Here is a 12983-nt window from a genome sequence, read left to right on the forward strand (position 1 = left end):
GTGATTTTTTTTTTTCCCCTTTTAAATCTGACGCAAGTCGAGAGGATAGAAAGACATGTTGAGGGAGATGGTGGGATAGCAGGGAAAATGAAGAAGATAACTTTGGACAACAGGTACTGTTTTATTCAGGGCTTTGACGCCTCATTCAAACTCTTCAGATGAAGTAAATATTTTATTTGATTTGTAGGTTTCCTGTGCACAAATCAAGCTCTGATGATGGATCGGGAGGTAAGCTGAAATTTTATATTACTCTTTATAACATGCATCATATTTAATGCTTCATTCTAGGTCAGATTGATGTAGATTTTAACAGCCTTTTTACACAAAATGAAGCCAGGATCCTTACTTTAAAAATGTTTATCCATCTAGTAGTGGTTTTAGGAGTTTTTTTAATCTTGCATATTTCATCTTTGATGGCAGTAATAACACTGTAGAGTGAATATATTTAAACTAAATATTCCCTTTATGTTTGTACATTGACAGTATTGTAATGTATGGCACAATGTAATACTTTGTTAATGCAGTGAAGCTGCTGCAATCGTTAATTGTTCACCTGCTATTTGGATTTTTATTTTAAATTTTTGGTGATGCTGTTTAAGTTTTTTTTTCTCTACACTGAATTAAACTCTGTACTTTGTAGGAAAATGGGATGGAAAGAGAAAGAGCAAGTCTTTTTGGCAGAGTTTTCGAAAGTCACAGAAAGGAGTGTTGCGTCAGATTTCAAAAGGTATGTTATTTATCTATCTACCTATCTATCTACAAAATTTAAAGATACACAGAAAATTTTACAAAGTTAAAACACCACTATACTGCCACTATACTATTGTTATTTGGCACTCAGGATTTGTCTTAATGAAAGGCTTCATTAAATCAGTCAGTTGTGTTCAGTTGCACCAGCTAACATCTCTGTTTTACCTGACAGGTGACGATGTTGGTTTTGTGGCCAGTGAAATCACCATGAGTGATGAAGAGCGTATCCAGCTGATGATGATGGTGAAGGAGAATATGATCTCCATAGAGGAAGCCCTGGCACGGGTATGATTCTTTCTGCATCCCAAAATTCTCTGACGTGAAAGTTACAGCTGTGTGTTTTTCACCTTTTGCTCCACTTTAAACGTTTGCTGTGGAAAAAGGAATGCTGCCACTTGGAAAATAGGTCAAGTATTGAGTTGGACCAAAACATGTAGTCCTGACCTTTGAACAATAAATACAATTTTTAGAGTTGGGCTCATTAAAAAAACAACAACAACAACAACAACAAAAAACAAACATATTATATTCAGGAGATGATTGCAAAAAGGAATTATCATGGATAAATTTGGATGTTTTACAAAAGAAAAAGCTGGAATTGATCGATCTAGTTGCCCTATGACTAACAGCATTTTTTATTTTTAGGAAAGAAATAATATTCTTTTCAAGGCATATGGTCAAAACATTTTTTTATCTCCATAAAGAGTAGTCCCCCCTTGGGTGTGTCAGCTGTTCAAGGATAAATAACAAACCAGCTGCTTCTCTAGCTCTGCATCATCCTGTACTAATAGGGTCATCTTTTCCCGCAGCTGAAGGAGTTTGAGGTACAAAACAGACAGACATGCAGGTCTGATCCCACAGAGTGGACCGATCCCTCCAGTCCCACCACAAATGAGTCATTCAACTGCAACGTAAGTCTCTAAGCTCCCAGTCTGAGGGCATCTTAGTCGCTTTTTAATGCTGAATCACAACTTCAGGCAGTATGTTGTGCATTCGGGCCTCTGATCTACTGGTGCCAAGGCTGCTGAGCTGTTGACAGCGCCTCTCTCTTTCCCTCTGTCCCTGTCCTGGCGATGAACCGGGGCCCCTCTAAAGCCCTTCAGCTCAGGGCCCTCTCCCAACTGCAGGCCACTGGGCGGACTTCTATTCATCACTGTCAAAGCGCTAACCCCCTATTGTGCTGTAGTGAGCGGCTGGATTCAGCACAGGGCCCTGTTATGCAGGCCACAGCTCTTTTATGCATGGGTGGGGTGATTAGGGGGCTCAGGTTCAGGGCACATTTTTCAGATTCATCTGGATGGACTGTTTCTCTTTGCTCTGTGTGTGTGTGTGTGTGTGTGTGTGTGTGTGTGTGTGTTCACCTCTTACTTTCTCTTTCTGTGTGGTTGCACGTCCGTCACCCCCTCCCCCATTGTTTCTTTGTTAATTATAGACCATCTCTACTTGCATTGAATTTCTGTTGTATATTTAACAGTGTTAATCTGCTTTCATTTTGTCCTTTGATGTGTATTCTGGGATGTACATACCGCTCATGTCGTGTTTTGGTCAGCAGATAAAACCTCAACATCTGTGACCCAGGTCATCAAATGCACCACTGGCTTATTTACTGACCGTAACTTTTATGACAGTGAAGGTGATTTCCAAGCAGCTAGCTTTTTGTTTTTTTCCCACGTATAGAAAAGCCTCCTCCTGTGTGTAGTCACGCAGAGCATATGGGACAGCTGCTGACATGAGCCTCAGTGTCTTTCACTGTGGTTTCCTACCACAAATTTTATATTAAGCTACGAGGTACTTCAACGGAGGGCTCAGCAGGTACTTTCAGCAGCATCTGCAGCATGTACACAAATTACATACCTTTGTAATTTCAAACAAGTTACTACAAGTGGAGAATAATTATTAAAGTGTATCTTGAAATTTGTGAGCGCACATACTACAGAGGGTCACAATAGGTAGCAGCACACCCATCGTGTTATTTTACTATTAAGTCCACAGCTCCGTTGTTAATGTTTTCCACAAATAAAATTCTTCCCCGTCTCTCCTATCAGCCTTGTGACCTGTCAGACAATGAACAAGAGGAATCTGTGACGTTCAGGAGGCTCCACAAACTGGTCAACTCGACCCGGAAGGTGAAGAAGAAGCTGATCAGAATCGATGAGTCTAAGAGGCCCGGAGCAGAGGGTACTAAAACCACTGATTTTATCTCATAAAGCCCAGTCACCCACCTTTTCACTGTCCCTCTGCGTGATGCTACTTGATCAGAGGAGTTAGAGAAGTTGCTGCTTCATGCAGCTCAAATTCATGAGTGTGCTGCTGTACGTGCAGCGAAGATGTAGAAACCAGCAGGTGGTCACAGAAAGAACACACCGTTTATTAAGAGGAAATGAGACACCACAATGTGACGCAGAGTCTCCAGAAAATATCAGTAATTGTGCTACATCTAATTACTGTTTGACTGTAAATATGAGCTGCAGTAACAGTATTTATGTGTGTTTTCACGTGCTATATAATCTGTGTGAATATATGTTTTGAGGAATATCCTGCTGCTTTTTTCCAACATGTTTTTCCAGCACGTTTGACCACTGGCACGCTGGAAAAGCCTCTGAAACAGCTTGGAGACTATGAAACACTGTGACACAACATTGGAAAACCAAAACAAAACTGGGGACAATACAGTGATTCAGTTTGATTGGCAGCTTTTGCATCTATTGAATGATCTTAGAAAGTTCTCAGAACATTTTCAACCTTTTAAAAATTGCATTGAATACATTGGAACAGTAAACAAAGACAACTGATTAACAGTACATATCACAACTTGCTGCTTTCTGATATTTAAAGGGACAGTTCACCCCCAAAATCAAGAATACACAATTTTCCTCTTACCTGTAGTGCTGTTTATCAGTCTAGATTGTTTTGGTGTGAGTTGCTGAGTGTTGGAGATATCGGCCGTAGAGATGTCTGCCTTCTCTCCAGAATAATGGAACTAGATGGCACTCAGCTTGTGGTGCTCAAAGTGCCAAAAAATATCTCCCAAACAATCTAGACTGATAAACAGCACTACAGGTACGAGAAAAAATATGTATTTTTGATTTGGGGGTGAACTGTCCCTTTAATAAAACTAACCATATTTGTTTACAAATCTTAAACTTCAATATTTCATCACATTTGACTTTATTCTGTTCACATTGTATTTTTACCTTCCGTCATTCCCCTCTTTTTGCTCCTTCAGAGACTCTAATGACAGATGGCCCTCCGTGTGGAGATGGCAACACCTCCTTGTACTCAGGTGTACAGAAGAAGCTTGCCACTTGCCCCGTGGATTCCCTCGCTTCAGCTCTGCGGGGCCAGCTCACCTACGACCGGGACTCTGACAGCCTGACCACCTCCCCTTCCTCCAGCAGCCTGGACACCTGCAGCAGCCAGAAGATCTTCCAGGCCTTTAGCAAGTCTAGCGGGAGCCCCGTTCATCAGGAGACAAGCGTTGCAGGGGAGGTGAGGGAGTTAGTTAAAGGCAGCGGCTCTTCCTTTTCTGAAACGGAGGTTTGCAACGATGAGGAACCCAAAATCGCTCGCTCAGTGACCGATGGGGAGCTCCGTCACCGGATCCTCAGCCCGCTCAGCCACCATGGGGTGAGTACAGAGGGGCCTTTGTTGAGAGATTATTTGGCAAGTGGTGCACTTCTAAAGCTGCAGGAGTGACTTAATACTTTCTGCAAATGTGCTGCAGTCGTCACAAAAAACCAAACCGATATCCATCAGAAATATGCAAACTGTCCTGTGTGCACTGCTGCAGCACCTGCACTGATGCTTGGTCAATGTAAATGTAGCCTGAGCTAATTTTAGAGTTAGTAATAAGTGACTGCCTCAAATAAATAATAGAGACCACCCTGTATATTTTGTTTAATACTGGAAATCATTTTCTTTCTAGTTGGTAAAGGTCCAGTGTGTAGGATGTCGTGGCATCTAACAGTGAGGTTGCATAACGGGAACTTCTCCCAAGTGCCAAACATGTAGGAGAATTATGGTGACAGATGCAAAAAAAAATTTAAACGTGAATGGCCCTATTTAGAGCCAGTGTTTGTTTTTGTCTGTTCTGTAGAACAACATGGCAGACTCCAGGGACAAGGACCTGCCCCTTATGTAGATATAAATGACTCATTCTAAGGCAACAAAAACACAATTCTTATTTTTTAGGTGATTATAAACTAATGAAAACATAGTTATGAGTGTTATGTCTTATTTCTGCCAATCAGTGCCCCTAAATTTTTCACACTGGGCCTTTAAGTTATAATTTGGTTGATGCTTCTGAGACAAATTTCCACCTGGTGGGGTCTGTGGTGACCTGACCTGCTGCAGGAACTTACAGGACTCATGTTGCACCTGTCAGCTGTAACAGGTGCTTAAGGTGGACTTCCCCCAGTGGTGGCTGGACATCCCCAGCTTCCCCTGCATCTCAGCTCATTAATGTCCTGTTTATTGTTCACAGAGAGCTTGTAGCTTTGGAGGATTTGACCTGACCAACCGCTCACTGCACACAGTCGTCTCTGACATCGATAACACTGTACGTTAACTGTCATTCTGCCTGAATTTCCATACATTGAATCAAAATGGTTTGTTTATTTTCCTTTTTTTCTGCTTTCTGTGTGAATTAGAATAAAGACGGAGGCGGTGTGAGAGATCCCGTCAAGTCTCCACCGACATCTCGTATTTCCCTGGGCAAAAAAGTCAAGTCTGTGAGAGAAACTATGAGAAAACACATATCCAAGAGATACCACAGTTCTCTCTCTGAACAGGTATGTACACTCAGTATGGTACATTACAGTACAGAAGCATCCATCCGTGTCACTAGGTAATGTTATGAAGATTGTGAGACATAGGTAAAAGTAATTTTTTTTCCTTTGTGTCTCAGTCAAGCCCAGATCGCATCTCCAGCTGCCCTCACTCGCCTCAGATAGACTCTGACTCTTTGGAGAAGCCCAAACTGAAACCAGGAGGCTCTGTGGAAAGCCTGAGGAGTTCCCTCAGCGGACAAAGCTCCATGAGTAAGTCTGTGTGTTTACAGTGTGCGTATGCCAGATCTGGGTGTGCTTGAAAATGATTCTCAGTGTTTGTTTTAACTGGACCTTGGAACACCACATGTGTGGTGTTTATCTGAAAAGTGTTTCAAGGGCATTAATCGCCTGAGATAGCCTAAACTTCCTAGTCTCACTGTATTTGTGTGTGACATCTGGAGCTTCTGTCAGATTAAAAGACATATTCAAAATATTTTTTACATACCAACAGACCCGTGCAGTCTGCTGGTCCCGAAGTGGCTCATTTGTCTCTTTGTGGTTTGTGTAGGCGGTCAGACTGTGGGCACCACTGACTCCTCTAACAGCAACAGAGAGAGCGTGAAATCTGAGGATGGGGAGGAGGATGAGCTGCCGTACCGCGGACCCTTCTGTGGACGCGCTCTAGTTCACACTGACTTCACCCCCAGTCCCTACGACACAGACTCCCTCAAACTGAAGGTACGACCACATTATCTATCTAGTAAATTACACAATATGTAGAGGTAAGCAAATATCTCCTAAAAGCTCCACTCATCTTGTCTTGTAGAGCGGAGACGTAATCGATGTCATCAGTAAGCCTCCGATGGGTACGTGGATGGGGATGCTCAATGGTAAAGTCGGCACCTTCAAGTTTATTTATGTGGACGTCCTGAATGAAGAGGAGGTGAAGCCCAAAAAGACGCGCAGGAGGAGGAAGGCCCGGCAACCCAAACCCACATCAGTAGAGGAGCTCCTAGATCGCATCAACCTCAAAGTAATTAACGTACTACATTTTAAAAATCTGTCACACACACACACACAGACACACACACAGGTGGAGAAATTTTGACACAAAAAAGGAGATACTTTTTTTTTTTTTTTTTTTTTAGAATATAAACTTTTTCTCTTATTGTTTTCATGTAAATGACAAGACGAGATAACAGTTTTTTAAAAAGATCTGACATGTAACAGTCAGCATGTCAGCTAGAAAAACAGATTAATCAAAATAAATAAATAGATAAATGCGTAATTATGATAAATACAAAAAAAACACATAAAGTTCAATTAAAAGCCAGGCTAAAAAGGAAAGTCTAGAGTTTGCTTCTAAAACATCAACAGTCTCTGCAGCCCTCAGGTCTTCAGCCAGGCTGTTCCACAGACGTGGACCATAGTTATGAAATGATGCCTCACCGTGGGTTTTTATCTTATCATAGATTAGCATAAAGACAGGAAACAATAGGTAAACAGGTAGCATGCCTCTGGCTTCTTCTTGGCCAGGTGCTGAGCTAATCATCTGCTGACTCTAACCTCCTGTTTACTGTGCAGACATGCTGGTGATATTGACCTCCTCATCTAACTCTCAACACTAAAGTGTATCTCCCAAAATGTCAAACTCTATTCCTTTATTTTATTTTATTATTTTTTTTTACATATATATATATATTTAACAACATTTGCCAATTCAAAATTGAGAAAAATGCTGAAAGCCAAATCTTTGAGTTACAACAAGGTTAGAAAACCTCTAATAAGCTTATTTTTCATCTACAGGTCAACATACTTTTCAGCAGTTCTGACATTGTGCATGGTCAAATTAATTTCTTCTCTAGATTTTAATTGATCTGTTTGTTCATCATCCACCCTCACCTCTCCACAGGAGCATCTTCCCACCTTCCTTTTTAATGGCTACGAGGATCTGGACACATTCAAGTTGCTGGAAGAGGAGGACCTGGACGAGCTGAACATCAGAGACCCTCAGCACAGAGCTGTGCTGCTCACTGCTGTGGAGCTGCTGCAGGAGTATGATGGTGGGTCAGGTAATCAACAGGGTGTCGTACGATATTCAACACACACATATAAGTCATAAAGATACACTTGTAAAATTTAGTAATATTTACACAAGGTGAGATGTTACTGGATCTGTACATGTCCATGGTATACCTGTGAAGGTTAGTTTTACCTTGTGATGTCTGTTTCTCTGCCAGACGTTTGACACACTGTAGGTTTGTCACACATTTTGAGTCTCCTTCCCTCAGAGTCACAAAATCACAGTCCAGTTTATTTCCAAGTAGGTTTTCACATACAAGGCATTTCCTTTGGTGTATTGGTGCATAACATACACACAGTAAGAGAAAATGAAATTAAAAATTAAAAGCAAGTATTCCAAATATCAAGAGAGAAATGTAGAATAAAGTTGTAATAAAAATATGAAAAAATAGTATTAAAAATCTGCACAGTATATCTGAATTTAAATGAAAGAGCTGTGCAGTTTTATAAAGTGGTAGTTTGTGCCGAAATTTGCAAAATTCTCCAAAAAACGCAGACGTTGACAGTACAAAGTAAAAAAAACAAAAAAACAAAATGGAATATACAGATATAGCCCCAAAGATGTACGTTAATGTATTGAATGATGAATATAAACATCATTGATGATGTCATACTTTGAGACGTCACAAGTGAATAATTTCCACTTCACAATTACAGTCTGTTAAAATGTCTCCTCTTACTTTATTTTAAAAGCAGCCCATGCACACAACACATGCAAAGTTTTCACTCAGTATTTTTCCCTTGAGATCATAAGATGTGACGGTCTGCCCCCTGCTGGTGGTGTTGTGTATTGCAGGAAGCAGCGACCCAGAGCGAGGCAGTCAGTCTGGAGGCACACAGGAGAAGCTGCTCCTGGACAGGCGTGGCCTCTCAGGAGACTCCCCACGAGACTCCGGCTGCTACGAGAGCAATGAGAACCTTGAGAACGGTAATGACAGCTTGAGTCGCCTGTGAGCACTGTTCTCCTCCTCCTCCTCTTCTGCCTCATCCTTCACTACAAAGACTCGTGTGGTCTTCAGTCCTTCTTGATGCTCGAGCATTCCAAGCCACCAAAATCAGTTTTCACGCTCTTCTGGAAAGACTCTGCTGTTGTCACATTTACTTCTGGCGCTCTGTGTTTTTATTCTTCAAGCATCTTCTTCTTCTTCAAGTCATACTTTCTTCTGACTCTGCATCACTGAATCAAACTGTTTGCAGTCACTTTTTGTCTGTTAAGGGCTTTTAAGAACTGACATTGCCTTTCTTTACAAGCATAACATTCTTGATATATTGAAACAGGATAACACTAAGTTCTCTGTTATTATGGGACTAGAAAGTTCACTTACATCATGTTAAACCGAGCGGTGACCTAAAGACATTTTCACACCCTTGAACAAACTGTATGTGGAGCAGCTTGTAGGTCGACTCACAAATAGATCTGCAGTTGTGAGTTGTGTGGTGGTTTTTGCGTTTTGCTGAAAATAATGACCGTTGAACCAACGTGTGAGAAGATTTACATAGTTAAAAATAATAATTCTCAGTAACTGCAGTACACTTTTACTGTGAACGCTTGCTTTATTCATGCTATATCATTCTTATTGTGGTTGTTTGGTTTGGCTTCAGTCTGTAACTTGTCAAAATACAAAGAGTTGTGCTTACTGTAAATGAGGGTTCTTGTGAATGTCAAAGGTCATGTGGTTCGATGTCAAATCGGCCACACTTGTACAGTGTATTTCTCTCAAGATTTTGCTGTTTGTGTGTATATTTTTTTAGTTCGGTAAAATATAATGTTGCACAATATTTTATCATGTGCCTGAAAACTGCGCCATGCAGAAGAATGAAAATATTTACTAAATAGTATAATTATACTTGTTTAAAATATGGCATTTTGTATAATTGTAACTGCACTAAAATGCAGACTTAGGACAACCTTTAAAATGTTTTAACACCGTTAAAGGTCGAAGTTAAACTCTAACACTTCTGACAGAAGTGTGGCAGGTCTGAAGTCTCCGCATTTTCTGAAGTGTGCTTCTGTCAAGGTTGAGCGTGAGGAATAAATTGCTCCATGCTTTACCAGACTTGACTGCTTGCTTCTTTTCTTTCATTCATCATTCATTTTCAGCACACATGTGGATTTTGTTTTGTTCTTTTTAGGCTCGGGTGGTATCTGCTTTTTCGTAACTTCCTGAAATCTCACCAGGGTATTCAGTATACAGTATGATGGTATTTGTGTGCTGCGCTATGAGAGTTTGCTGCATCCCATAAGCTCTCTTAGTTTTTTCAGTCTAGTAAATAAACAAAAATTCAGAAAATGTAATATTTACACACACAAATATAGTTATTTGGGAAATACAACCATAAACATTCTAAAATCAAGTTTCTCTCTTTCACCAAACTAAGACTAGCTTAACTGCCTTGTTAACTCATCGTTAAACACACTTCATTTAGACTGGACAGGAAGTAAATAAAACTCATCGCAACCGTCTTAGTCTCTTTACTCGTCTTGTTAGTTAGTCCACTGTTTGAACAATCACCACCTCTGCTTCGGTCAAAATAAACCCTTACTTCACCCAGTAAGTATGCAGGATTTCTACTTCTGCATCAAACTGAGGCCATACCTACGGCGTAGACTCTGCATTGACATAGAGCCTGCACCGTACCCTACGCTGTAGCCTGACGTGCACCTCCCCAGAAATGTAACTACATATCGTGGCGAAACAGACCTCCTTTAATTTCACAGATAAGAAACAATAAATTGTGAAGACAATAAAGACCCCACTAAAATAGCATTTTAAGCCTTGTGTGTGATTTATCCTGGCTTCATATGAGCAGAGGAAATCTCTGCTTGTCGCTACACTAATTTATACAATGTAAAATGCCATAGACTGTTACATTTGTTTGGAAAACGTGTTTAGTGTAAGACAGATGTTTCGTCAGTGAACCATGTGAGTAACGGAGCCAAATTTTGTAACCTTACCTTTGTTAAATTTTGCTATTGTCCCTGGTTTTATATGAGAAGAGGCAAAGTTTGCTAGCTGCTAGGCTAATTTATACAATGTAAAATGCCATAGGCTTGTGCTAAAAACATTAGCATGTTGTATCTGTGTTGTATTTTTGCAGTGACACAGAAACACCACCACACAAGTATAAATGCTCACAACGGCGCAGGCCACGTGCGTAGGCTCTGGCGTAGGGTCTGCCGTGCAAGTATAAATCCCCTTATAAATCCCCCACGGTCTCTCTCTGATGTTGCTCTAAATTGTTTACAGTCCTGTAACTTTATCAAGGAGGTTAAAAAGAGAAATCATGACGCCATATTGTGTCATATCATACAGATACAACACGTGCAATAAAATCAGGTCTGCAACTGCCAAAAGGCCCAACAGCCAGTGTACTACCATAGAACATCTGGATGATTGATTTGTTTAACAGAGGCGTCCACAGTATGCCTTGGTATGGAATACATTTTATAAGAAAAATAAAGATATAGGTGAGAATTTCATTTCTGCAATTATTAAAAACGTCCTGCCATCCACAGTGTACCCACAAAGTTCTGTCAGTCGCCATGTTTCTCTCTGTATGAGTTTAATAGAAGGATGTGTGTCTGTATTTTTGAAGGTAGTGAAATTTTTTTGTCAGGATATCTGAATACCCCTGTTTACCATCATATCTTGATACCATCCAAGCCTCATTCTTTTCTTTGGCATCCTTTTCACAATACAGCCACTCTCTTCCAACACTGAGCGCTCTGCTGCTATTCTGTTTACGTCACATGTCACAGCACCTACATGATCTGCGCACACTCCACTTGTTTATTTCAGGAAGGGACAAAAAGACATCTTCATCCATCAGCAGGTCCTCTTCTGGTTTTGAGTCGAGCCACCTCCCGTCCCCAGGGTACCCAGCTCTCCCCCAGACCCTGACCTCCACCAGCTCTCGTAAGACTTCACTCCAAAGTAAACCAGGACGTCTGCCCCGTATCTTACCGCCACTAAGACCTCCAAAACCCAGCTTACGTCTCTTAAGGGGTTATCTTCCCAGTGGAGCCATTGCTCGGAGCCAGAGCTGCATGGAGCTGAGAAGAAGCCGAGCACCAGATCTGCTGAGGCGGAGCTTCTCCCTGACTGTCCTCCACAAAGTGCAGCAGAGAAGACTGAGGAATCTGACCTCCAGCGCCAGTACTGGGAGCAGACAGCACACAGTAAATCCTCCAAAACATTGTGAGGTCATGTCTGCGTGCTCCCAATCTTCAACCATGTCATGTAAAGCAGTGTGCAGCACTTTCAGCAAAGACACAGCAAAAGTGTGTGTTCCTAAACAAGCAGAAAGAACACAAATCACACACCTCCAGCTGCCAGCAGAGAGGTCCAATCATCCTTTAACTCCACCCTCCTCACCAAACCCACACCCAGAGCCTGTGCTAACAGAGACCGCCTGCACAAACCACATCTCCTCAGAGGAGAAGGTGAGCCGCTCATTTTCAGCCACTTCTGAAGCGCGCCGGCTGAAAATGAGGAGAAGTCAGAAGACATCCAAACCTGAGCTCCCTGACTTAAGACAGACTCCAGGTGCAGGGTGTTGATCTCAAAATGGAGCCACTTTCTGACAAAGTGTTGGACTGTAGAGGACAGCGAACTGTCACTTTACAGATGATAATAGATGCTGTTGGATGATGATCAACTTTAAACCATGTTGTTGTTTTCAGAATGTTTGAAATACAGTTTTTTATTTCAGATAACCAATGATTTCTGTAAATGTACCCATGTTTGTAGTGTGCCATGAAACGTGTTCATCTGAGGACTGTTTGCAAATGGATTACTGTATCTTTGGTGCATTTTTACACAGCAACCATGAAGTATAATACAATAAATATAAATGCACCATTGTCACTTTTAATAGTTTTAAGTGGATAAAACCCAGCACAAAGTTTTCTCAGTTAATTTCAAAATCATATATCCGAGCAAACAGCCTGGAAGCATTAATTCTCCCTCATGAAACTTACCTAAAGTTTACACAGTGTTGTGTGTATATTACTAACCTATCTATGTACACATTACTAAGTGATGTTACAGTACTGTGGATATGGACTAGCCCTGTCTTTATTTCAGATGTTCTTCAGTCGGCTGAATCCAGTTTGTAAAGGAGACAACAGTTACGAGAAGAGTCGCTCGGCAGTGAGTCACCATTTATTTCCCATCAAACAAAATCTTAATTAACAAAGTGCATATTATTATAAATTGACTATATTAAAGGTCCAGTGTGCAGGATTTAGGAGGTTATATTTGGAGTAACAGAATGTAATTATAATAAATATGTTTTCTTTGTTGTAAAAATCACCTGAAAATAAAAATCACTGTGTTTTTATTACCTTAAATGAGCCTGATTGGCTGTTTGTTCCAGTAA

The 12983-nt window shown here is 40.9% G+C and overlaps 1 protein-coding gene across 4 annotated transcripts in view; it reads left to right on the forward strand.

The window, feature by feature from the left end:
• The window catches only part of sash1b (SAM and SH3 domain containing 1b), a 71133-nt gene extending 58179 nt beyond the window's left edge, over window positions 1–12954 (forward strand). For 2 of the 4 annotated variants that reach the window (XM_033641981.2, XM_033641986.2), the window contains exons 5-18: window positions 188–228; window positions 641–727; window positions 923–1035; window positions 1560–1661; window positions 2796–2928; window positions 3977–4377; window positions 5234–5308; window positions 5400–5540; window positions 5657–5789; window positions 6088–6257; window positions 6346–6552; window positions 7432–7591; window positions 8398–8529; window positions 11402–12954. In XM_033641981.2, coding sequence (XP_033497872.2) covers window positions 188–228; window positions 641–727; window positions 923–1035; window positions 1560–1661; window positions 2796–2928; window positions 3977–4377; window positions 5234–5308; window positions 5400–5540; window positions 5657–5789; window positions 6088–6257; window positions 6346–6552; window positions 7432–7591; window positions 8398–8529; window positions 11402–12162 — 2656 coding nt within the window. In that variant the 3' untranslated portion in view covers window positions 12163–12954. The remainder of the gene's footprint in view (window positions 1–187; window positions 229–640; window positions 728–922; window positions 1036–1559; window positions 1662–2795; window positions 2929–3976; window positions 4378–5233; window positions 5309–5399; window positions 5541–5656; window positions 5790–6087; window positions 6258–6345; window positions 6553–7431; window positions 7592–8397; window positions 8530–11401) is intronic. The other 2 variants (XM_033641983.2, XM_033641985.2) reach the window with 2 other exon arrangements.
• The last annotated feature ends 29 nt before the right edge of the window (window positions 12955–12983 follow it).

The sequence above is a fragment of the Epinephelus lanceolatus genome, chromosome 15, assembly GCF_041903045.1.
Source record: "Epinephelus lanceolatus isolate andai-2023 chromosome 15, ASM4190304v1, whole genome shotgun sequence".
NCBI lineage: Eukaryota > Metazoa > Chordata > Actinopteri > Perciformes > Serranidae > Epinephelus > Epinephelus lanceolatus.